The following is a 25,976-nucleotide window of genomic DNA, read 5'->3' as shown; positions in this document are numbered from 1 at the left end:
CTTCTACAGAGTGAAGAGATCTTTCTCTGCAAAACAGCTTGCAGGATTAGGGACTAACATGTAATTTTACAGACAAGGGTTAAAATTCAGGATTTTAAAATTAGGCTCTACAATCTGAAAAAAATCAATTGTGTAATTCACCTCCATGCAACTCCACCAATAATAGCAATGGCAGGAGATATAGTGTAGACTGAACACAGGTGTTTTTACCACCATGTCATTCATCCCTACCCAGGCACTTCTACAGTATTCAGAGTAAGATTAGATGACAAGGTAGTACAAACACCTCTGACCTGCCTGCATTATAACTTCCACATTGGTATCACTAAATGGAGAAATATGGATCTAAATTTTACCAGTTTAGATGAAGCTGTGGAAGGGAGGTAGAAGGAATGTAATTAATAAGACCGTCCAGCTGCACAAAGGTTTTGAGATTTGGCTGTTGTGTACAGACAAACTAAGGAAAAATCCTAATAAATACATTTTCAAGATATTGTTGTGCAGCTGGAAGTCAGCAGACTAACACATCATCCAAGATTTTGAAAACTGTGCTCATTTAAATCCATCTAGCACTGAAAACAATGCTGTATACTACTACCACCATCATGGGTGGTACATGTGCTTTGCTTTGTTTTTCTGTAGGAAATGCTATATTTGTTTTTTTCTCTCTCTCTTTTTAATAAGGTTAATCTTTTAAAGTGCCCCCACCAAACTGGAATAAGGAGTATATAGTACATAATAATGTAAAGATAATAGTGACAGAAATAGCACTTCACATTATTATATACAATATGCTTCTTAGTCCAATTTGGTGGTGGTTTGCCAGTATGGGAATACGGTGGTGATCTGTGCTTTCAAAAAGGTAGATCCAGGTTCAAATTTGGATTGGGCCATGGGAATCTTTAATAGTCTCAGTCAAATTTCCAATGGGCATTTGTCCAGATCACAAAACCTACATACAATTTGGCGAAACAGGAAAAAAGAAAGGCAGTGGGGGCCACTGTAGGTCAGACCTGTCTCTTTCTGTCCACACTAAAATCTCAGCTTGTCTCTCTGATTAGTAGCTATCTAGACATCAGCTCAAGCTTAACGTGGCTTAAACAGAGCACTTAATTCTCACCCCGCACTACCAACCCGCTCTACTACCTTCTTTCTCCATCACTGTAGACACCACCACCATCTTGTATGTCACTCAGGCCTGTAATCTGCACATCTTATTAAACTCAGACCTCTCTCTAGGTCATCATATACAGGCTATGTCTCAATCTTGACAATTCTTTCTGCCTAATGTCTCTAAGAAAAGGCCTTTCAAGTCCATCCACACAGCGAAAACCTCTCATCCAGGCTCTCATACTGCATCTAAATTACTTAAATATCCTTTTCTCGGGCCTTGCCAAGTGCAATCTTGCCCATTCATATCCTCAAAATGTTGTTGCAAAGATCATTTTCCTAGCCCATCACTTTGACTGCATCACTCCTCTCTTTGCTCATTTCACTTGCCCCTATTTCTCTACCACATCAAACAGAAGTTATTCGTCTTCACTTTCAAGGCCCATCACTCACACCCTACCCCACCCTACCTATCATCATCTCTTTCAATACTGAAATGTCAACTGTGTCCTCTGATTGGCCCATAATAGTAGCTTCCATTACCCACATGTTAAATGTTCAAACATGCACCTTCATGCACCAGGACTGGGAGGAGCTTCCCATAAACATCTGCAAAGCTACCTCATTATCCTCCTTCAAATCCTTCCCTAAAACCATCTTTTTCCACGATGCCTACAAAAAACCTTGACAATGGTTAGACAACAGTTGCACTGAAGTCACTGCCTACCATGGTGACAAGTACGGTCTCTCTGTTTCATTGTACTCTCCCATCAGTCCGTCTGCATCCATCTTGGACTGTAAGTGGCTTGGGGCAGGGACTGGCTTTTTGTTTTGTTTGTACAACCCTTAGCACAATAGTGTTCTCATCCAAGACTAGGGATCCTAGGTGCCATGATAATACAAATAATAATAAAGAATATAGAGGAACTGTGTATGAGTCAACTAGAAAAACGGATGTTGGAAGTCAATATAAAGATATACTAGCAAAGGCTTCCTAGAGATGTCCCTGACTGTCCCTGTCAAAATTGAGATGTATTGGCATATGTGGACCAAAGACTGCAACAGCAAGGGTACTGTTGGTCAGTACTGGCATGTATAAAAAGTTCCAATAGGTGAGATCTGCTCAGCTCTCATCTAAACATGGCTGTCTCTAGCTAATGCTATCAAGTTTTTTACATTCATGAAAACTGAAAGGTCACTAACTTCACATAAGCTCTTTGTACCCTTTTAAAAAGGTGAAAGGCCATGTCTACACTATAAGTTTTGCCTACAAAATGCTGTCGCTCAGGGATGTGAAAAAACCATCCTCCTGAGCGACATAAATTACGCTGGCATAAGTGGTACTGTGCACAGTGCTTCTCCTGCCAACATAGCTACTGCTGCTTGTTGGGGGTGGATTAATTATGTCGACGGGAGAGCTCTCTGTAGGCATAGGGTGGCTACACGAGAGATCTTACAGTGGCGCAGATGCATTGGTATAGCTGTGCCACTGTAAGCTCTCCAGTGTAGACATAGCCGGAAGGTTTTCATGCATCAATAAAACCAAGAAAAATATTCTTCCTAAATGTTTCCAAGTAGAACAAAACATCTTGACTTGACATGTCTCTTCTGTGTACTATAAAGGTAATGTCTGATGACAGTTTCTCTCTTAAGATCTGTTCTCAATAGAACATTCTGAATGCTGAAATGAATTCACTACTTGATAGAATCGTTTTGCATTTTTGTTAGATATATTTATACTTCTATTTTACTGTAACTGAAAACAAACTTTAATAGATACCTGCTGCATCATACATGGACTGGTGGCAGAAATGAAATTATGTATGGTCGAGCCCTAGAGAATAGGATGTATTTTTTTTTCCCACAAGGTACACTAACAATTCATCCCTCTCAATAAGAAGCACCCAAAATACTAAAATTTAAATAAAAACTCACAAGATCCTGAGCAATGAAGAAAACACTGACTTGCTGCTGAACAAAATTCAAAGTATGAGGAAAACAGAAACGAAGTATAAATGTATTAATATAACTATGAAAGACATTTAAAGATTCACAATAATGAAATTACTTCAGAGATGTCTTGCATTATTTGGCTTGTTGCAGGACATTACAGCTCACATAGACAATCACTCTGCTGGCTGAGGTGTATGTGAATATTTACAGCTAGTTTAGGGTAACTTTTCCCAGAATTTATGCATCTTTTAAGCTTTCTCTCTTCCACTGCAACAAGCAATATTCTGAACGTGCTTTAAGCATCATAACTTTCCAATCTCAGTAATCTCACCATCAGCTTTTCCTCAGAAAAGGATTTCAAGTGCAATAATTCAATGACAGCAAGCTCCTAGTGACAAGTATCCTACTGTTTCCCATAGCAAAAAAGGGAGGAAAAGAAAAATCTTTGCATCAGTATAAATGCAAACAAAGAGCAAGTTCTGTAGGAACACACAGTAACTAGGAGATGAGACTAGACCATCATATAGACACATCACATTTTGAAAAGATCTCATTTCTACAGTACTGATTGCTTTTGTTATTTCATTTTTGTTCCAATCAGATGCATTACTATTATGTATAACTAAGAATATGATAGTTTGGGGTTACGTATCAGAAATGATAGTGGCATATACTCCATTAAGTAGATAGCTGAGTACAACATTTATCTTAGTCATTCTAAAACTAACTCTTATTTCCTTGACAAAACAAACAGAACATATTATAAAAAACTAGTAACTGAAACATACACTTAGTCAATTAACAATGAAATTGGCAAAAACATGTATTACTCATTTAAGACCTGCCATACCTGTATTGACAGGGTTGCTATAAAAATGAAATTCAGTCACCAAAAATGTTAAAAGAAAACCAAACTCATTTCACACAAACTATTTTTAAACGTGTGATTACGGGGGGGTTGGGGCTCAGGTTCTCTTTCTTGGGGAGAAGCTGGAGGAGAGGAGGAAAAAAGGGAAGGTTACAAATACGACTTATTTCTACCTAACAGAAAAATGCATTATTAAGTTAACTGAATGATGCTTTCCTTTATTAATATAAAAGAGTTATTCACTTATGCAATTCAAATAGTTCATTTCATACAATTAAATAAACTGTTCTACAAAGGAACATCTTCCTTTTATTAGTAATATTTATCTCAAAATGTACATATGTAAAATATCTACACCTGGGCTTAACCTATGGTAACTACAGAGAATAATTAAAAAGTTGCAGATGAACTACTGCACCTTGACATTTAACCAAGAAAATCTGATGGATATGGAAAACCACCTAGAACAGCCCATGCCCACATGCACAATATTCTCAGTATACGTATGGGAATTATTTTAAGCCCAAGAACCATACATTTATGGAAGTCTTTTTTCCCCTTTAATTAAAAAAAATACTGCTTTAAGACCAGAAGGACTAAAATTAAATTTTATCCTAAAGATAATTCCTGTTTCCTCTAGATCACACTTGTTTGTAGCAAATATAAATCATGATTTCAAAAAAACTGCATTCAATAAAAATTGGAAAAAAATATTAGCATGCCATTGCTGAATAAATAGCAGCTTTGTATAAGCACTCACCTATAACAGTCTCTTACTCATCGGTAGCTATGCTATTTATGCAGGATTCTTAAAATGGCGTCTGGCAGCACTGCACTGCCTCATTCCTGTACTGTAGCTAAAATGGTAGCAGTTTATTCAATAACTATATCTCTTGTTTAAACAGCAGTGCTATTTTCGAAGCAATCATCTAAATATCAGAAATGGTAAAGGATGACAAAGGGACACCTGACATCCAAATGTTTAACTAGCAATGCACAAGATCGGGAGTTTTGTGAAGTCACAGGTTACTAAGGAAATTGTTCAATTTTAGATTCAGTCTTCAGTGTGAATCTCATAGATTTGATGTTTTATTTATGCTGAGTCCCCTTCAAAATGCCCACCTTGTATTAAGTAATTGAAATAATGTAAATAGTGCTTGTTCAACTGTATAGATATGGCAACAATTAGGCTAGGTACCTATGCCAAAATGCAATACCCGATTTTTATTTTATTTCACACATTTAGGATATTCTAAAAAAATCTGTCCTATACAATATGCATTTAAAATAGCTTAGCACAAAGGAGAAAAAAAACAAGTAAAAAAGATGTGGTATCGTTCAAATCTCTCTCAAAATGGGAGATATACACCTGAGGCCCAATCAATATAAATAGGATATTTATAGGCTTAGACCTCCAAAACATACAGGCACAGTTTGGGAATGTTTGTAAATAAAGATCAGTGCTATCTATATTAATGCTGCTAGTATAATGCTTATCACACACTTTTAATCTCACTGTGAGACACACAGATACTATGACAATTGGCAATAGTTATAAGACTGACAACTTTAGTCTGTGGCAAAGTAGATGAAACTCAGCTCTATGCACTACACTTCCAAATTGGATATGAAAGTGGACACATGATTTCTATTAACAATAGAAATATTTTCTAAATCCAGTTTGAGAGGTCAGGCTAATGGCTTCGTGCAGTGGTGCCCAAACTTTTCCTATCACAGCCCCCTTACCAGTAATGGACTCTGTCTGCATCCCACCTCCATTACTGCACAGCCAAGGTGTCCTTGGCAGAGAAGCTTGGGCTGAAGGAGGAGCGGGGGCAGAACTGGGGATAAGGGTGGAATTGGGGCTAGAGGCGGAGCTGGCCTTGGGGTTGAGGGAATCAGGGCAGATCTGGGGGAAGAGTGGAGTTCCGGTTAGGGCCGGAGCTGGTCTGGGGGCAGAGCAGGGCTGGGTGGCGCTCCCGCCCTGCCCTCCCCAGGGGACTGGCCAAGGCCCCACACCCCCCAAAAAACATTCCTTCACGTCCCCCTGGGGGGCATGCCTAATGGATCACTGGGGATCACTGGCCTAATGGATAATACTATGCACTGCTACGTGAGTGCCCATGTTTGGGTGCAACTTCAGAAACCTCAAGGTGCCATCTGGGGCTCCAAAGTGATACAAAGTGTTCCATGTGGAAAAAGAAACAGGATGCAGTCTTTACTGAGACTTATCACCCCCTTGTTGATGATTCTGGATGGCACCAGTCTTAAGGTACCTTGCTCTATCATGTCCCACCTGTTGGACGAACATGGCTACTAAAGCCTGGTCTAAACTACAGGGTTAGATCAATGTAAGCTGCCATGCGTCGACCTAGCTGTGGAAGTGTCTTCACTTACATTTGGCTCCTGCTGACGTAAGTGTGTCTCTACCCCCATTTAATAACACCACCTCCCTGAGCCATGTACAGTCATGCTCGATGTAATTAGGTTGACGCAGTGTCAGTGTAGAGACTGCGTTGCTTATATCAACTATTACTGGCTTTCAGGAGCCACCCAGTTGTATTGCCTCAACTGACAATACAATTGATACAAGTGCTTCTGGTGAGGATGCACATCGCTGACACAAGGAGTCGAGTGTGTACGCATACAAGCAATTTAATAACTGTGGCGGCTGTATGCCGACATAATTCAGTTTGGTTGACATAATTTTGTAGTGCAAACATGGTCTAAGGTTTAAGAAAAATGAAAGAAAGCAAGAAAGAAGTGGGATTATACACTGGCAAGCAGCCCAGAGAGAAAAGGTAAATGAAGCCAGTGGACACTAACATGGAGGAGCTAATTTTACATACTAATTTTTGTACTGTGAAGGTGAAAGTTCCTTTAGCATATGCTTCTTCCAAGGTCAATGAAGTGAGGGGGAAGCCTATTTTTACTCAGACGCCTGAAGGAGAGAGGAAAAGAAATCAGATTTGAAGTTATTTGTACTTTGCATCATTTCCTTATGGGTATACTACATATTGTCACAGGTTTCAAAAAGTCACTAATTTTTCCCTAGCACTTCTTAACTCCCAGCTAAAATAGTTTGCCTACAAAGTATGAAAGGGACATGTGGCTTTTAAAAAGCTATTGTTTTCATCCTTATTTATAATCCAGATCACTCTTCTGTTTCTCCCCATTACATTCTTTGTATAGCTAATTATTAAAGTAACTGGATGTTGCCACTAAATAATAATGGCTAATCATATTCATCCTGGACAAGTAAAATAACTCTTTAGTTGCTAAAAAATTTAAAGAGCAATTATACGATTAAATCCTAGTTACACCAGAACAATGGCCACCTTCTACAAATGGTATATACCTCAACTACATTGCTTCATGCATGTTCAGTGTAATTGTGAAATGAACAAGAATCAGCCCTGTAAAATCTTTGGCTAGAAGGAATTACATGCTTTTTCCCTGTCTCCGTCACTTAAACAAAACCCCACACCCCATCTGGCCTGAACATTAGAAAAACAGCACACAGTGTTTCCTATTATGCAGTCTATAACAGTGAGTGATAGCATCATACCTTGACAAAGCACCAAAAATACATGAAATTCTTCAGCTTAGCTGAATTTGCTCTACTTAGATGGAACAAAGATGGTAGAAATTTCCAGAAGGCCTTTCTCAGTCTTGCCACTGCAATTGTCAATCTTTAACCTACACTCTGTTTCTATTGGCTCAAGGACTCCATGGAGCAGCGTGATTGGGCTGATCTGTAAAACAACACTGCTGTCTCTACCTTGCCTCAGACATCTTGCTGCAATGCAGACATTTATTTTTTGTGAACTATAAAATAATTATATTTGAGTGATTAAAAATAGCGAACTTAGATTCACAATGCTATGTTTCATTACATGCACAAGGGCAGCTTATACAAACATACTTCACTGTCAACAATGTGTCAGGAGGTGCAGATTTGAAACAGATCCTTGTTTAACAAAACCTGTGGGAGCCATTTTAATGCAAGCTTTTTGATTGCAGCTCACTTATTCCTGCTTCCTCATATTAAATATAATATTATGCAATGTTTAAGGCTCCAAACCAAATTGCTAATGTGTATATACTGTTATTAGGAAAACTATGCCCAAATGCAATTTCTCGTTTTAGCAATCACAGAATAAAAACAGCATAAACTCATTATTTCTTAGGTGCATTATCACCTTTGCGTATGCTGAAAAATATATTGTCATATGTAAGTACTATAAAAACATGAAGCAACAGTACACTTCAGCAATGGTTTAGATTGTGATCTGAATTAAGCATTTTTTACCATATAATAATCTTGTGGGATTTTCCATTTTCAAGAAAGATATTAATCTTGGCAAAGAAGTAACCAGAGTTAAACGGCTATGTTACAGTATGTTATCAATCGATGGGACCCTTCTATAAAAGTTACAATGACTAGGTATAATCATTTCTAGATCCACATTAGATTTGGGTCCATTCTTAACACTGTATGGTCTGGACGACTATAAAACTGCAAAAATTAGATCAAAAGCACCAAATAAGATGTTTCTGATAACTACATTGCTAGGAGAAAATGTGCAGTGAAAAGCAACTTAAGATATCCATACAAGTGTTACAGCTCATCTATGAAACAAAGGCACAAGGTGTTCAAAATTAGTAATAAATCAAACAAAACTTGATTTTAGGTGATATTTCATGTAATCTCAAAAACACAGACTTAAGAAGAAATATCCCTTTAACTGTGTAAAGTACTGAGTAAAGTACTGCTGAGTACTAACACTTTCATTACACCTCAAAAGCCTGAGGAACAACCAAAAGGAGCTCTAGCCTCCAAACATGTTAATTAAGGATCTAGGAACAAAGCGTAAGTAAAAAAATTTTCACTGGCCACAGGTAAACAGGAAGCATAAGCTTCAAGTTTAGCAGCATATTATCAGAAAAACAGTACATTCAAAAGGGAACACAGCTTACTTGAACAAGTCATTTAAAATAGATACTGATCAAAGCTCCAATTTTTTTACATGACTAGCCACTGACAGTACTTCATCTGCTGGACTAGTGGCCCCCTGTTAAAACCAAAAATTGTTAAACTATTAAAAATGTTCAGAGAGCAGCACACTGCTTACTTACCAACTGTTCAAGCAACCATCTCATTTTTCCACAGTTAAGAAGATACAACAGGCTGGCAGATTTGGGAATTGATCAAAAGGGAAATTTTTGAAACAATTACGTAGCAATAAACCAAAATCAAAATAAAGACCCCCCCCCAACCAAAAAAAGACTATAACCAAAAATGAACAACATGTAATACTGTTAAGAACCAGACATGATTTTATATCTCCTGGACTCCACAACACAGAACTGAGGCTGCTACAGAGTAAAACAAAAAGGCACAGATAAAAGGTACATAAATTTATTTTAACTATGCAAGAAAAGGAAGCTAAGAGTCGAAAAATATTTTTTCTTTGAAGAATTAGGCATTTAAACAGATGTACTGCTGCATTTTATTGACCAAAAAACTAATTCTAAAACCTGCAGTTTGAGAAACTGCTTTTAAAGGAACAAAATGTTAACCATACATTGTCCTTCAGAAAGAGAAACACATTGTATTAACTACTCCTGTAAGAAAAAAGTTCAATATCCATTTCAAGTAAAGATAAGCTGCATAAAAAACATGATGCAACAGCACAATACCACCTAGGCCCAATATCTACAATCTGCCATTAGCACTTTTTGCTGATGTCCACGTTTTTTAAAATCCCATATTTTCTCAGAGATAACTTAGCTTCGCTATTCCATTCACTGTTTAGAAAGGTAAACTTGCCTGTTCTGCTGTCTGCCATTATCCCTGCTTGACTCCCTGTAGGGCAGTTAAATGCATCTGCTCCCTAGCTTCCATTTTCTCTTCAGCAGGCATGTGACACAACAGACAATAGTGCTGGCAAACTGCTCAGAGACAGAAAGCTTCTTTGGAATACCAGGATCTTGATAAACTCTAAAAACACCATCCTCCTGTGAAGAAGTAGGTATGCCAAGGTTTTGCCAGTCTGCAAAATAAAGCTATGGCTAATGGCTACTAACCATGTGACCCAAGAAAGCAAATTTAAACAGTTTCAACTTAATAAAGTGCAGTGGTGTCTGTTTTGCGCAACAAATCACAGAGAATCACACTGTTAACCCACAACTCATAGGTCTTAGAGAAAAAAAAATGTAAAAAGTAAAGCTTACCTCTGTGGATGCATTGTTAACACAGTGTTATGTCAATACTTATAAAACATGGAGGACAGGCTCTCAGTATTCAGACAGAAAGGGCTTGGCACTTCAGCTTGATGATCTGTCTTCCTAATAAAAGCTAATCCTGGATTGGCTACTTTGGTAAATCTGAATGTAAAGCTTCAGGGGATTGGCTGAAACACTTCCTGAGCGATTATCTTTGTGCAGCTCTGGCAAGCAGGAGCCATCCTGTGCATAGAGAAGACAGGCTAAGCTAGGCCTATTTCAGCAAAGAAACTTAAAAAGAGGTCCTACACATGAACCCTGGTACAAAATAGTCAGATTTTCAAACAGAGGAAAGTGATCACTAACTGCTTGCTCAAATAAAGCAGTGCACCTCAAACTAGCAATGCTGACTGCAGTCAGATATTTTAAACCTGCAGAAGGGAAGGTTCATCCAGGTCACAAAAGCTATTCTTTCTAAGAGAAAAGCTAAATTCACTTTGCTGCCGTTCTGAAGTGTTGCCCACCTAGTGAAAGCCATGATTAGAAAAGGGAGGAGCGCATCTAGAAACAGAACATGCATGGGAGGGAACAAAATTAAACAAATACTGAAGGATCAGGAGGAATCATTTATTACATTTTAAAAACCCAAACACCCACCCACTAGTCAGATACACAGAGCACAATTCCATTAAATACTTAGTGTAAACAGTATAGTTAATGTTTGATTTCTACAAAAATTATTGTATAATGTATTTCAGATTATAGAGTACGGAGCTCATTACACACACACATCTACCTTTCTTCTAATTTAAAAACAAAATGCTGCAGAAAATAATACAAATTGTCAATATCACACCAGATGCTATGTTCTCCAATTCCCCCTCCCCCACCCCTCAGGCCTTCCAAATCTGTCAGTTAAACAAAAATCTGACTTCCGTATTAGTCGGCTGCAGCTGCCGCTTCCTGTCTATTAACCCTGTCAGATTCAGTACTTTTTAAGATGTAGGTCCGAAGAAGACATGGGTTTCAGCATGTGGAAAAATACCAGTCTGCTTTCAGATGGAAGCATGAACATCAGCACAGCTCTCTAGATTTTACAGCTTTTTACTTCGGTTTTTACCCTAGATTAAGACTTTGCAGAATGAAGGAATTTGAAAAAAATAGAATATGATTCAAGTTAAAACGCAATCCATTTAAACAATCAGTTTGATTTAGAGCCGTTTCTCAATCACTTTACTAAAATAAAATAAGCGTTCATCCTCTTCCAAATATCCTGTGATTCAATTCTCTTTCTTACTGCAGAATGTAGAGGAGTAGCAGATTTCTCACTATGCCAAGAGAGGGAAAGGCACAATCAGATGGAGATGTTAAGGGCCAAACTTTCACAAAGGCCTCGGCCTAGTGTTTACATTTGTACTCAAAATATTGCACCTGAAAAACTGGTAAAGCAAAAAATTCTATAGGCACCTGCAAATTACAGTGCTCATGGACGTTATAGAGAAAAAGAGACTGATTATCAAAATGTGACCTTTTATTAAACAAACTTTTTTTGCATAAACGAAGAGGGAGGAGGGAAGGGACAGATTTAAGATTTAAACATTAAATGGAAAATGAACTAAAATAACCAAAACAAAGCTAAACATTCTTACAATACTGAATTGGGATTTGATGCAGAACACAGGATTGTACAAAAGCAGGCAGTAAAAAGCCTCTCCCTGAAATTAGGAGGAAGTCTAGTTGCCAGTGAAGCCCGCACAAGACTCCCTACTTTGCCCTTAAGAGTTATTGATTCCTAAAACAATCTCTACAAATAAAGCTAATAAACCCCACCACACCACCCGAAAGGACAGAATCAGTTTACCACACGAGTATAAATGCTTTTCCATTGTGAATCTGCTGACTCACATATGTGCAATTCAATACAAAAAATAATCCTAGGCTGTAGTGTTGCATGCTGAATTAAAGTAGTTTCTGAGACAACAAGCACCTTTTAAGAGGAAATCCCAACCCACCATGTCACAAAACAGTGTATATTTTTCAGTGCACTTGCATTTTAGGCTGTACCAGCAGACTGAAAGTCCCAAGTGCAATGCTCACTTATTTCCTAACCAATTATGGAGTCTCTGCTGGAAGCGTTTCCCTTTTAACCCGGGCAATATTTTTCAGGGCAGAGATCAGGAAGGCTCACGGATTACATGGGCAGTTTAGTTCTGTTTTAGGAATGCAGCAGAAACAGAATGCCTCTATTAAGGGAAACGTACAGCCCACTACAGCAGCAACAAAACATTGGAAATGCACGACATTCAAGTGAGCATTTGCAGCAGTATTCTATTAATAGCTCAAGCCCTTCAAAGCAGGTTTCTTTCTCACTGTGTGCCTAAAACACTGTGCAGCAAAGGATTATTTCCTCTAATGCATAAATATGCAGGTGTTGTTTTTTTCCATGCAGTAGCTATAAGAGAAAGGGAATTATCAACTTCTAAAATGTATTCTCATTAGACAGACAACAAACTGTGTGGCTCTGATATCATTCACATTACAAACAAAAAACTTAACTCCCTATGAAGTGCAGTGAATGAATAAAACTGAACATAGTATTTGTCAATGCTCTCTGCTAAGCAAGACGTGGCTCTGTGAAAGCAATGGCGCTGATGGTGGCTGAGCCTGGGCACATCGCCAAGATGACACACTCGTCCTTAGGGAGAAGATCGGCCACACAGGAGACAGTAACTTATTGGCTGATGCACAGAGTGGCAACAGCAACAGCCTTAGAGGAGGCCTCAAGTTCTACCCTTTTTATTCAAGGCCTGACTAGAAAGACTGGTCTAATTGTCTTTGGTCACAAGCCAGCAAAACAAGAACAAAACCCAGAGAGGGTGTACTGCTCGGAATTGGGGGTTGTCCATTATTTTAAAAATATGAAATCAGGAAGGAGAATGCTTCTCTGTTTTTTTGGCCCTGTTAGACACATCTTACTACAGTAGATGGAAGCTCAAATTAAGGAGTTACAGGAACCAGGGGTGCAATCAGTAAATGATGTCTGTTATCCTGTAACAAAAGACAATTCCTACTGCTGCTTGACCAGTTCTCTTTCATGGGAGTTGTGAATGTTTTGGGTGTGGAAGAACAAAGAAAAAAAAGAAGAGGGGAAGAAATCAAAGAGCTTTGTTAAGGTGAGAGAGAGAGAGTGATTGCAGAGATAAAATTAGCTAGTACAAAGGTGCACAACGTTATTACACAGGAGGGACTCAGAAACCTAAGCACACCCTTGTGCGGGCCAAACAGATTCTATGCATTTTAATAAGATTTAAAGTCACCCTGTGTTGATTTATATTTTAAGTTCAGCTTGTTTCGTATGTATTTAGAAAGGTTGTTTCTATGTATAGTATTGTTTATTTAAAAACAAAGAAATCAGTGCATAAAACGTGTATCAGAATTAAAGAACACGGGGGGAAAAACAGGAAAACACACATAACCTTCTCCATAATCACAAATAAAGAGTTTATTTTCTGAGTTAGAAGTCTGAGGTTGTTTCTCAGAAACCAGTTTGTTGAAGTTTGTCTCAAAGCGAGAGACACATGACAACAAAATGATAATGAATCAGCCATTAGTATAGTGTGTTGAAGCAGGTTGTGGGCCTTATGAAATTCACTGATGGGCCGTGTACAGCCCGCAAGCCATATGTTGGGCCCCCAGACAGCAAATGTGAAAAATCGGGACGGGGGTGGGGGGTAATAGGCACCTATATAAGACAAAGCACCAAATATGGGGACTGTCCCCATAAAATTGGGACATCTGGTCACCCTAGGCACCCCTGAGCTAGCATTTGGCCAATACAATGCTTTGAAGAGGTAAGATATTACGAGACAATGGGGAAGTGGGTGGGGTTGGAGGGAAAGGATGAGAGCAGGAAGAGAAAGAAAAACAAATGAAAGAGATATATCAGAAGGACAGAACAGGTCATGGGGGGGGGGGGGAGTGGCACAATATGTGAAAGAAAATGTAGGATCAAATGAAATAAAAAATCTTTAATGAATCCACATGTTCCATAGAATCTCTATGGATAGTAATTCCATGCTCTAATAAGAATATAACAGTAGGGATCTATTATCGACCACCTGATCAGGACAGTGATAGTGACGATGAAATGCTAAGGGAGATTAGAGAGACGATCAAAATAAAAAACTCAATAATAGTGGGGGATTTCAATTATCCCCATACTGACTGGGTACATTTCACCTCAGGATGAAATGCAGAGACAAAATTTCTCGATACTTTAAATGACTGCTTCTTGGAGCAGCTGGTACAGGAACCCACAAGGGAAGAGGCAATTCTCGATCTAGTCCTGAGTGCAGCGCAGGATCTGGTCCAAGAGGAAACTATAACAGGACCGCTTGGAAATAGTGACCATAATATAACAACATTTAACATTCCTGTAGTGGGAAGAACACCTCAACAGCCCAACACTGTGGCATTTAATTTCAGAAAGGGAAACTATGCAAAAATGAGGAGGTTAGTTAAACAGAAATTAAAAAGGTACAGTGACTAGCGTGAAATCCCTGCAAGCTGCATGGACACTTTTCAAAGACACCATAACAGAGGCTCAACTTAAATGTATACCCCAAACTAAAAAACACAGTAAAAGAACTAAAAAAGAGCCACCGTCGCTTAACAACCATGTAAAAGAAGCAGTGAGAGATAAAAAGACATCTTTTAAAAAGTGGAAGTCACATCCTAGTGAGGTAAATAGAAAGGAGCATAAACACTGCCAAATTAAATGTAAAAATGTAATAAGAAAAGCCAAAAAGGAGTTTGAAGAACAGCTAGCCCAAAACTCAAAAGGTAATAACAAAATGTTTTTTAAGTACATCAGAAGCAGGAAGCCTGCTAAACAACCAGTGGGGCCCCTGGACGATCGAGATACAAAAAGAGCACTTAAAGATGATAAAGTCATTGCGGAGAAACTAAATGAATTCTTTGCTTCAATCTTCACGGCTGAAGATGATAAGGAGATTCCTAAACCTGAGCCGTCTTTTGTAGGTGACAAATCTGAGGAACTGTCACAGATTGAAGTCACTAGAGGAGGTTTTGGAATTAATTGAGAAACTTAACAGTAACAAGTCACCGGGACCAGATGGCATTCACCCAAGAGTTCTGAAAGAACTCAAATGTGAAATTGCAAAACTATTAACTATGGTTTGTAACCTGTCCTTTAAATCAGCTACTGTACCCAATGACTGGAAGATAGTTAATGTAATGCCAATATTTAAGAAGGGCTCTAGAGGTGATCCTGGCAATTATAGACCGGTAAGTCTAACGTCAGTACCGGGCAAATTAGCTGAAAACAACAGTAAAGAATAAAATTGTCAGACACGTAGAAAAACATAAATTGTTGCGCAAAAGTCAACATGGTTTCTGTAAAGGGAGATCGTGTCTTACTAATCTATTAGAGTTCTTTGAGGGGGTCAACAAACATGTGGACAAGGGAGATCTAGTGGACATAGTGTACTTAGATTTCCAGAAAGCCTCACCAAAGGCTCTTACATAAATTAAGTTGTCATGGGATAAGAGGGAAGATCCTTTCATGGACTGAGAACTGGTTAAAATACAGGGAACAAAGGGTAGGAATAAATGGTAAATTTTCAGAATGGAGAGGGGTAACCAGTGGTATTCCCCAAGGATCAGTTGTAGGACCAATCCTATTCAACTTATTCATAAATGATTGGGAGAAAAGATTAAACAGTGAGGTGGCAGATGATACTAAACTGCTCAAGATAGTTAAGACGAAAGCAGATTGTGAAGAACTTCAAAAAGATCTCACAAAACTAAGTGATTGGGCAACAAAATGGCAAATGAAATTTAATGTGGATAAATGTAAAGTAATGTACATTGGAAAAAATAACCCCAACTACACATACAATATGATGGGGGCTAATTTAGCTACAACTAATCAGGAGAAAGATCTTGGAGCCATCCTGGATAGTTCTCTGAAGACGTCCACACAGTGTGCAGCGGCAGTCAAAAAAGCAAACGGGATGTTAGGAATCATTACAAAGGGGATAGAGAATAAGACGGAGAATATCTTATTGCCCTTATATAAATCCATGGTATGCCCACATCTTGAATACTGCATACAGATATGGTCCCCTCATCTCAAAAAAGATATACTGGCATTAGAAAAGGTTCAGAAAAGGACAACTAAAATGACTAGGGGTTTGGAATGGGTCCCATATGAGGAGAGATTAAAGAGGCTAGGACTTTTCAGCTTGGAAAAGAGGAGACTAAGGGGGGATATGATAGAGGTATATAAAATCATGAGTGGTGTGGAGAAAGTGAATAAGGAAAAGTTATTTACTTGTTCCCACAAAAAAAAAATAGGGGCCACCAAATGAAATTAATGGGTAGCAGGTTTAAAACAAATAAAAGGAAGTTCTTCTTCACTCAGCGCACAGTCAACCTGTGGAACTCCTTGCCTGAGGAGGTTGTGAAAGCTAGGACTATAACAGGGTTTAAAAGAGAACTGGATAAATTCATGGAGGTTAAGTCCATTAATGGCTATTAACCAGGATGGGTAAGGAATGGTGTCCCTAGCCTGTTTGTAAGAGGGTGGAGATGGATGGCAGGAGAGAGATCACTAGATCATTACCTGTTAGGTTCACTCCCTCTGGGGCACCTTGCATTGGCCACTGTCAGTAGACAGGATACTGGGCTGGATGGACCTTTGGTCTGATCCAGTATGGCCATTCATATGTAGATGGAAGGGAGAAGAGGAGATGCGGGAAAAGGAGAAAAATAAGAAAGGCAGAGTTCATCCTGCACAAACTTCACCCCACCTGCCAGAAGCAAGAAGCTATTCCCCCCCCCGAGAGCTCCAGTCAGGATATGCCATCCATCAAGAGTGCCAAAACTGCGCCCCACCATTCACTACAGGTAGGAGGCACCATTTCTTAAGACAGGGGTGGGCAAACTATGGTCCGCAGGCTGGATCCGGCCCATTAGGGCTTTGGGGGAGGTACCCGCAGGCAAAGGCACTGCATGGAGCCCTCTGGGGCCAGAGGAATGTGGTGCCAGCCACTTCCAGGAGTGGCACAGGCCAGGGAAGGCAGGCAGGGAGCCTGCCCTGGCCTCAGCGCACGCCGCTGCCACCCCAGAGCCACTCCAGGTAAGCGGCGCCGGGCTGGAGCCCGCACCCCGAACCTCTGCTGCACCCCAACCCCCTGCGCTGAGCCCCCTGCTGCACCCCGCCCTCCTCCTGCACCCCAACCCCCTGCCCTGAGCTTCCTGCCGCACCCCAACCCCCTGCCCTGAGCCCCCTCCCACACTCCACACCTCCTCCTGCACCCCAACTCCCTGCCCTGAGCCCCCTCATACATCCTGAACCCCTCCTCCGCCCCAACCACTTGCCCTGAGCCCCTTCCTGCCCACTGCACCCCCTCTCACACCCCAACCCCTTGCCCCAGCCCTACATTCATGGCCCTGCATGCAATTTCCCCACCCAGATGTAGCCCTCGGGCCAATAAGTTTGCCCACCCCGTCCTAAGAGGACCATTGGCTGCACCTACCAAAGGCAGGGAGTGCCATCCTCCAGAGACCTCCAAAACTCTGCCCACTGCTCACTATGGGCAAGAGGAGTGTTTCCTGGAGAGCCCCAAACACCACACCTTCTGTCTAACACTGGCAGAGGTCTCATTCAAGCAGAGAAAATTGCAGCAGCCCGAGACAGGTCTCCAATCCCCCAACCTACAATGAGAAATACAATTGGAAATAAAAGTAAAAGAGAGCCAATAGGGAAGAGGTGTTTGAAGGGGGCGGGGGGATATATACACTCCATAAGGAAATAAGTGGGTTGTTCACAGCCTCAGAAGAGAAGCCTAATGGATTAAAAACCCACAAGGAAAGGAGAGACGGACCAGCGGGTGAGAGACAGGTCACAGTCCTGCGTGTGTGCATGTGTGTGTGTGAGAGAGAGACACACACACACAACGGAAGAGGAGTCACATTCCCAATGGAAAAGCAGAAAGGGGAGAGGGAGGAAATTACATTTCTCTAGCATTAAAAGGCTTGTAGACTGACTTGGGGTTTCTAAGTCTCTGAGCAAGAGGCCTGTCTTCTGAACATGGAATTCTAAACACTAATTCAGTGTCTTCCCTTGACAGAGATTGTTCCCCTTCCCCATTTTATTCTGAACAAGCTGCAGTGCCAGTAACTGCCTATAGATCATGGCTAGAGCTAGAGATTTGCAATCTAAGCAGCGGTTTCCAAATTGTCCCCACCCTGGAGCTCCTGTTTTAAACATCTCACTAAATGGGTCTAGAGGTGACTCTAGAGCTCCTGCATTTCTAGAATTACTGCCAGAGGCTCAGCTATTTGACCTGCTGGAGGAGCTGGTACTTTTGTCAGAGGCCCAGAAAGAGAGTCTGCCTAGGCCACGTGACTGAGATGAGATGATTTGCCACCGAGCTAGAGAGATGTACATTCTCTAGTGGCCAGATGTACATTCACTTGTCTATCTGGACAATATTTTTGTAACACTTCTGGTTTGGTTTGTTTGTTCTGGCTCATACTGATTCTTCCTTGTCTCACTGCAGATTAAGTATGCAGACTGGAGAGGCTGATTTTATTTATTTATTTGTAATAGGTGTTAAAAGTATTTGCCATGTTATTAAAGCAGGGCATAAGAGAATAATAGTTCTCAGCAGAAATTTTCATATGTTGAAATAATATGCATGTCCTCCTCTTAAAGGATGTCTCTGTTCATGCTCAGTCATTTGCCAAAGACATATTTAAATCTCCAAAGCATGCTAGATTCCTAGCTGCAGTGGTGTTTTAAAGAAGGTGCTGCAGCAGCCAGTGTAAAGGATTCTGAGGCCGCGTGGAGGACTTGTCCTGCACGTAATAGGATATCTTGTGCAGAAACAGGAATATCCAAGTTGGGGAGAAACTCCCCAGGCAGAAAAGAGTGGTTTGGGACTGACTGACTGTGAGTGAACACTCTGGCTCCAATGCTATTATACCAGTGCATCACTAGTCTATGTGTGAGGGCACATCTGATTTTATTTTCCATTAGCCCAGGTAGGTGTTAGAATACTGGGTGGGTCCTTCCAAGAAAAGCTGACATCTCTCTTGACAATGTTTTACAATTAATTATTTTATATGCTGGTGATTAAGGCTCCAGTTTATCCACAGATCTTGATTCCAAGATTTCTATGTTAAAAAAACAAGCAAGCAAGCAAACAAACAAACACCTCAACCATGTCTTTGGACATTTGGGGATTTTTTTGCATGAGAACCTTTCTAAATGTCCTGTCCTTTCCTTTCCTTTCCAGTTCTACTGCTAAAACTCATTCTGTGTGTTGGCTAAACCTTGTCTTGACTTCTGTAACCACCTCCTTTCTAGACTTCCCGCTCCAAGTCTATCCAAAATACAGTACTGCAATAACATTCAAAAGTCATGAATCAGGGTCACCAACAATCATGAGACTGGTTTTTGTTTTTAAATTTATAAATTAAATAAGATACATTTTGGATTATTTTCATTTACCTTCTAATTTTTGATCCTTCAGGCTACATGTTTTCAAGCATTTCTCTGGAACCATGAGAAGCCATAAACTTACTTTTTCTTTTTTTAAATAAAAGTGGAGATTCTCATGTATTCAAAAGACTGCAGGAGCCGGAGTCTTTAAGAAGCACACTAAAATATCATAAGCCATGTAATAAAAATTACAAGGACTGGTAACAGAAAATATTTGCTGCTACCATAATCTTCCCTCTTCCAATCTCTGATTTCATCACCACTCACTTCTACAAATCATGACCAGCTCATCCCCAGTTTTAATCTCGTCACCAACTCCTTGTTTTGCATGGTAAATGTAGCTATGGTGTGACTTTCAAGGCTTTTCACACCTGCAGTTCCTCCTCTTCATTCTATATTATTCCCAATCCTCTCTCCTAATTACTTCCCTTGTCTCCTTCTCCCACTCTGGGCTGTACAACTTCCCTCTTGCCACCACTACACTTGGAACAGCCTCTTATGCCCTGTGTGCCAATCAAATATATCATAAAACCACTTTCACAAAGTTTCTGATACCTCCATCAATGTTTCCATGCTTTCCGGCCTTTGTAATCTATTGCACATGCCTAACCGACACTAAAATCCTTGGGGCTGGGACCTTGTCTTTTCCATGTTTGTGGATGGACTGAAGAAGATAATGAGTTTGCAATATAAAACTGAGAACAAGCACCACTTGTTCTACTTGTGGCCTTTCCCTGATACAGGAGACCTGACTTCACAACAGAAGTAGAAGGCTGGCCTGCCATTAGCATGCATTTCATTCTCATTAACTAGCATGTACACACACAATTATATTCATTTCAGTACCTATGGAGTTTCTTTTTGCAGAAGATGGTGATATACTCTTTTCTTGCACTGTCTGATATGTACTCAATGTTTGTTAAGCTTTCTTACTACTAATTGGTACCTGGTGACTATGATGAAATGCTTTCCTGAGCTCAACCCAGGGCTAGTCTACACTGGCAATGTTAAAGTGTTGCTGCGGCTTGTTTAGTGGCTGAGTGCTGGGAGAGAACTCTCTCACTGCTCTAAAAAAAAAAACAGAAAACCCACCTCCACGAGGGGAGTAACTCCCAGCGCTGGTGCACTGTCTACACTGGCGCTTTACAGCACTGAAACTTGCTGTGCTTAGGGGGGTGTTTCTTCACACCCCTGAGCAAGAAAGTTGCAGCGCTGTAAAGTGGCAGTGTAGACAAGGCCCCAGTGAAAAAAGTCAGAGCTGGGCTTGCTGTGAAGGTGTTTATGCCCTTATCAAGGCCATTGTTCTAAAAGGGTGGAGGCACAAAAGTAGGGAGAAGAGAACAGGGGGTGAAATGAGTTGTACCAGTGCTATCTGTTAATAAGGTAACAAGAGCAGTAGCTCAGAATGACTACCTTCATTAGTTAGACTACATAAGTAGCAATCTTGAATTGTGCGACTAGTATTCAAGCTCTTTTATTCAATGCATTTGACTTTGTTCTTAAAACTGCAATATGCTTGCATAACTCTACAAGTCACATAGGGTGGGGAAGGGCCAGAGACTCTATTGGGTCCATAGGAGTAGTTGCATTGTATACAACATTGTAACTGTACAAAGAGCTGCAAAGCAAAAATTAAAACTGAATTCAGCAGATTTCTGTACGAAGTCCCATATATCAGGCTTTGTGGGACATTCAGACGCACGTATAAGTTTACCTGTGGTGTTGATTTTTGGTTTTTGTAAAGAATTGTTTTCTCCTCTGTGTAATCCTCTTGATACTTCCCAGTTTCTGAAGAGATCCCAGAATGCAACATACCAAGTGCTAGAAGGCTTATTGAAACCACGCTATCTGTAAGGTCAGAAGATGATACATTCTGGGTTATAGTCAGTGAATCAGGAAGTACTAAGTTTCAGAGTAGCAGCCGTGTTAGTCTGTATTCACAAAAAGAAAAGGAGTACTTGTGGCACTTTAGAGACTAACAAATTTATTTGAGCATAAGCTTTCATGAGCTACAGCTCACTTCATCGGAAGTACCAAGAGGATTTCACAAGCGGGGGAAGGGAAAGGGGACTCATTTAAAACAAAACATAACAAAACAAAAAGTCAAAACCACTTTTATGCAGCATTTGTCCACAGGCTGGTAAAGGATGAGTTTAGCACAGAAACTAGCATTTAATTCAGTTTTCACTTTTGTCATGCAAGTTATCTTTGACCTACACCTCTCCATTCCAGCTCAGCTCCTCCCCCTGCATTTTGCCCTTGTTGTGAAATTCCTCCTGTGTCTTTGTGGAATGCCCTCAGGAGAACCATAATTGGCTCTCCTGCATGGAATGCAAAAAGGTAATTAGATAACATCTAGCTCATCCTGGATATTGGATTTCTCCAAACATTGTAATCCTACATAAACATGATCCAGGCAAATACTATTATCTGAATTTCATTACTACTAAGTAACGCAAATGAATGCTACTGTGTCCACTTCCCCCTACAACTATATTATGGTAGAGACCTATTTAAAATGTAGAAAAAAAATTACACCAACAGTCAAGGACTGCCAATGTAGCTACATTAATTGTTTTGAATTTGAACATTTAAAAAAAACCTTTTAATGGCAATAGTTATCTCAGTTCCTAGAGGACAGGAAGAACATAAATCATCATAATTGCTCAGACAGAAAATCAGAGGTACTCTTCTCATGCACTGCCCCAATCCTCAAATTCACACAGAACTCCGAAGTAGCTGGATACTTCTGCTAAAATGATAAACAGTAAAAAAACAATGCTGAATTTAAAATTCTCACTCTTATGTTTCAGCGTTAACATTCCACTGAGATTAATGGGAGCTGCTTATGCTCCCTCTCCGGACTGAGTCATGGCAGCCAAGGATCACACAACTCACATGACATGCATTTGTCAGCCCTCTCATGCATCCCTGTAGCCTAGCTCAAATATCACTCATTCAAACTGGGCTGTAGATGCATCTTCTGACCACCAGGGGGCTGCAATGGCACCAGCTAGACCTGGGTGGCCAACCTGAGCCTGAGAAGGAGCCAGAATTTACCAATGTACATTGCCAAGGAGCCACAATAATATGTCTGCAGCCCCCCATCAGCTCCCACAACCCGCTACCAGCGCCTCTCACCTACCGGCAGCCCTGCCGATCACCACCTCCCACTCCCTCCCCACACCTCCCGATCGGCTGTTTCGTGGAGGGCAGGAGGCTCTGGGGGGTGGGGAGGAGCAAGGCCAGTGCAGGCTGAGGGAAGGGGGTGGGAAGGGATGGAGTTGGGGCAGGACCTGTGGCAGAGTGGTTCGCTGCTCCAGGCCAATGGGAGCTGCTGGAAGCCGCGGCCAGTATGTCCCTTGGCCCACGCCACTTCCAGCAGCTCCCATTGGCTTGGAGCAGCGAACCACAGCCACTGGGAGCCGCGATCGGCTGAACCTGTGGACGCGGCAGGTAACCAAACTGGCACAAGCAGCGGAACAAGTTTGGGAACCACTGTCCTAGACTGAAGGCTCTTCAAGACAGGGATCATGTGTTCATATGCATATGTAACTCAGATCCTGACTGAGGCCTTTGGACACTGCCATGACATAAAAATTACTAGTACTGGCCATTCCTTTGTACTTTTCCTGGTTTGCCACCAGATTCCTCTAGGTTAAGTCTTCCTATATGGCCTGCTCTGCTCATCCATGATGGTTTGGCTGGGCTTCAGACTTTCCATTCCTATCATGAGGGTGGGGAGCATTTGGCCCTTACAACTATTGTTTCACTCTGCTAGGGTCAGCAATGCATCAGTTCACTTTCAAAACAAAATACTTGCAACTAGAATCTTGGGGGGGGAAGGATATGTTAATGAAAGCTTAGAAGCCAATGAAAACAGAAAGAAGGGTAGCATGGAGTGCCACCACCACCAGTCTCAATCTGCTCCCTGCAATTAGTATTAACACCCTTGTGTGCAGTCTAGAGCAGGAGTCTCCAAACTACGGTCCATGGGCCGGATTCGGCCCGGGGCTTCCATTTATCTGGCCCTCCAACCAACAGGGGAGAAGCAAACAGCTGAGTAGGCACTTCGAGCAGGCAGGGGGAGGGGCCGTCGGCAGCAGCTCACGCGGGGCGGGGGGGAAAGGGGTAGCTCAGCTGAGCTGTGCAGTGGGATGAGTGCCCCCGGGAGCCAGTGTCCCCCCAAAAGGGGAGCCAACTTAGGGAAGAGTTGCTGCTGCAGCAGAGCAGGCACGGACCCCTGCCTTAAGAGTAAAAATACAAGCCAGATGCTTAATTACATCTCCAATAAATGGAGTAAAGAAGATGGAAATTAACAATTTCATAATGGTTAAATTTTAACTACAGCACTAATAGAACCAAACAGTCTCAACCAACAATGGGAACCTGGAGCTTCTCTTACCAAAGTACAGCCAAACTTTCAATCCTTTGTCATTTTCTTCAGCAGAGCAGGCACGCCTAGCAGGCACAGGGAGAAGGGAGCAGGCACGGGGCAGAGCAGACCCAAAAAGGGGAGCCAACTTACAGTACCTGCATCGATTAACTTTTATACCTGATTTAGAATGTAATGCAACACTGACACAGTAGAGTAGTGGTTTTTTTTAACAATTTTGCATATATTTAATTTCTTTCACAGTTGCTTCGGCCCACAAAGCCCCTTCAAAAATTTAATATGGCCCTCGTCTCATAAAGTTTGGAGACGCCTTGTCTAGAGTGCAAGGATCGAATGGGTCATGAAGACTGCATTCTTGTTTAATCCACAATAGTGTTCATGTATCCTGAGGGGTAAGGAATGGAAGTTTGCAATGTAACTGTCTGTGGCATACCTGTTCTACAAATGGCAGATTTTGGCTGCAATGTGGCACATTTCTTTACTACTAAATTCACAGTGAAGGCAAGCTCCAGTGTTTGTTACAATACTATAAAGAGCTAAATAACCCCAAATGCAATTTAAAAAAACCACCATAAAACCCCTAACCAGTATATAACTGCATTAAAAAAAATTACCATATTGTTTAATCTTACACCTTTACCATATTTATAAAATTTACCTTACAAAATATCTGTTTTCCAATGGTTTTTATTGGCAAAGCTTATTTTTTCAATTCTTCTTAGCAAATTCTTCATATGGCCATTTCCTGTTTCCTTCTTAATTATTTAAGGAACTTAAACTAAAAAACAAAACAAACAAACAAACAAATGCTTACCTCCTACATATCTGTTAGAGTTATTTGATTTTGGGCACAGTGAAGAGAGGATGAAATTTTACATAATTGTCCAACTAAATCTCCAGATTTCTGTCTGTTGTGCACAACTTTCATAAGTACCCGTAAATCTAGGGAAGTTATTAAAAGGCAGAGCAATATTTGCTGAATAAGCACCAGTCTCTCCCCATAAATGCTCATCTTTAGGCCTCAGAGTGGTTTGCAAGAAGTTTGGGGCCTTAGACTACAAGCTTTTTGTAGCATGTGGACCATGTCTTCATATGTGCTTCCATGGCACCTACCAGAATGGGCCTTGATCCTGACCATTACTATAATATAAATATTAAAAAGGAATGAAAAATACAACTTCAGGTGTATCCTTAAATAGAAATAAGGACTTTTTCTGACACAGGAATTCTATTAGACAAGCACTGAAAATTGAAAAGCAAGCCTCCTCCATCCTCCCAGTTACACTATAATTTGTTACTTCTACTGTACTAATTATCAAAACATATTCCTGCCCCTGTATGTGTAGAACAGAGCAGCAGAGCACGAGTTTAATAATTTAACATTTTGTCTGCATCCTTTCCTAACTTGAATAGAAATGCAGCACCCTCTAGTGTTCTTTTAAGAAGCAGTGCATTGATATCAATTTGAAATCAAGAAAGTTTTGCCATATGCTCATATGGGGCAATATCTATTCAAACTGAGCCTGCTGAATGTCTGTTTGACATGGAACAGGTTTATATAAATGCGCATATAGAGAATGCTATCCAGAAGAGTTTTTCATCAGAGTAGGAACTCTGATGTAGGAACTGAGTCACATTTGTTAAATAGTGCTGTGTAAAATGTTCACAACAAAACACAAAAAGAAGGGTTACTGCCCAGTAACTGAGATTATCTGAGAGTTGCTTCTATGTATTCATACAAGGGGGCTGGCATGGACCCTTCTAGAGTCTTAAGATAAGGCTTCTGTTCAAGAGGCACCACATGCCTCTGTATTATGTCAGGAACGATGGGGGTGAGTCAACGCCTTTGAAGACCCTGCATTTGAGCCCCATCTAAAGGTTGGTGCAAG

General features: G+C 40.7%; 1 protein-coding gene across 10 annotated transcripts in view; it reads right to left on the bottom strand.

Annotated features, from left to right (window-relative positions):
* The window catches only part of ZMYND8 (zinc finger MYND-type containing 8), a 122,407-nt gene that overhangs the window by 82,839 nt on the left and 13,592 nt on the right, over nucleotides 1-25,976 (bottom strand). Inside the window, exon 1 of one of the 10 annotated variants that reach the window (XM_074970061.1) lies at nucleotides 10,169-10,282. The exons of 6 other annotated variants lie outside the window; for them this stretch is intronic. In XM_074970061.1, the coding sequence (XP_074826162.1) occupies nucleotides 10,169-10,182 (14 nt within the window). In that variant the 5' untranslated portion in view covers nucleotides 10,183-10,282. Of the gene's footprint in view, nucleotides 1-4,691; nucleotides 4,714-9,070; nucleotides 9,099-9,764; nucleotides 9,979-10,168; nucleotides 10,283-25,976 lie in introns of those variants that run through there. 3 more of the 10 variants (XM_074970062.1, XM_074970063.1, XM_074970064.1) reach the window with 3 other exon arrangements.

The sequence above is a fragment of the Natator depressus genome, chromosome 13 (genome assembly GCF_965152275.1).
Source record: "Natator depressus isolate rNatDep1 chromosome 13, rNatDep2.hap1, whole genome shotgun sequence".
In the NCBI taxonomy this organism is placed as follows: domain Eukaryota; kingdom Metazoa; phylum Chordata; order Testudines; family Cheloniidae; genus Natator; species Natator depressus.
Note: the sequence above shows the minus strand (reverse complement) of the source record. Positions and strands in the feature narration are given on the sequence as shown.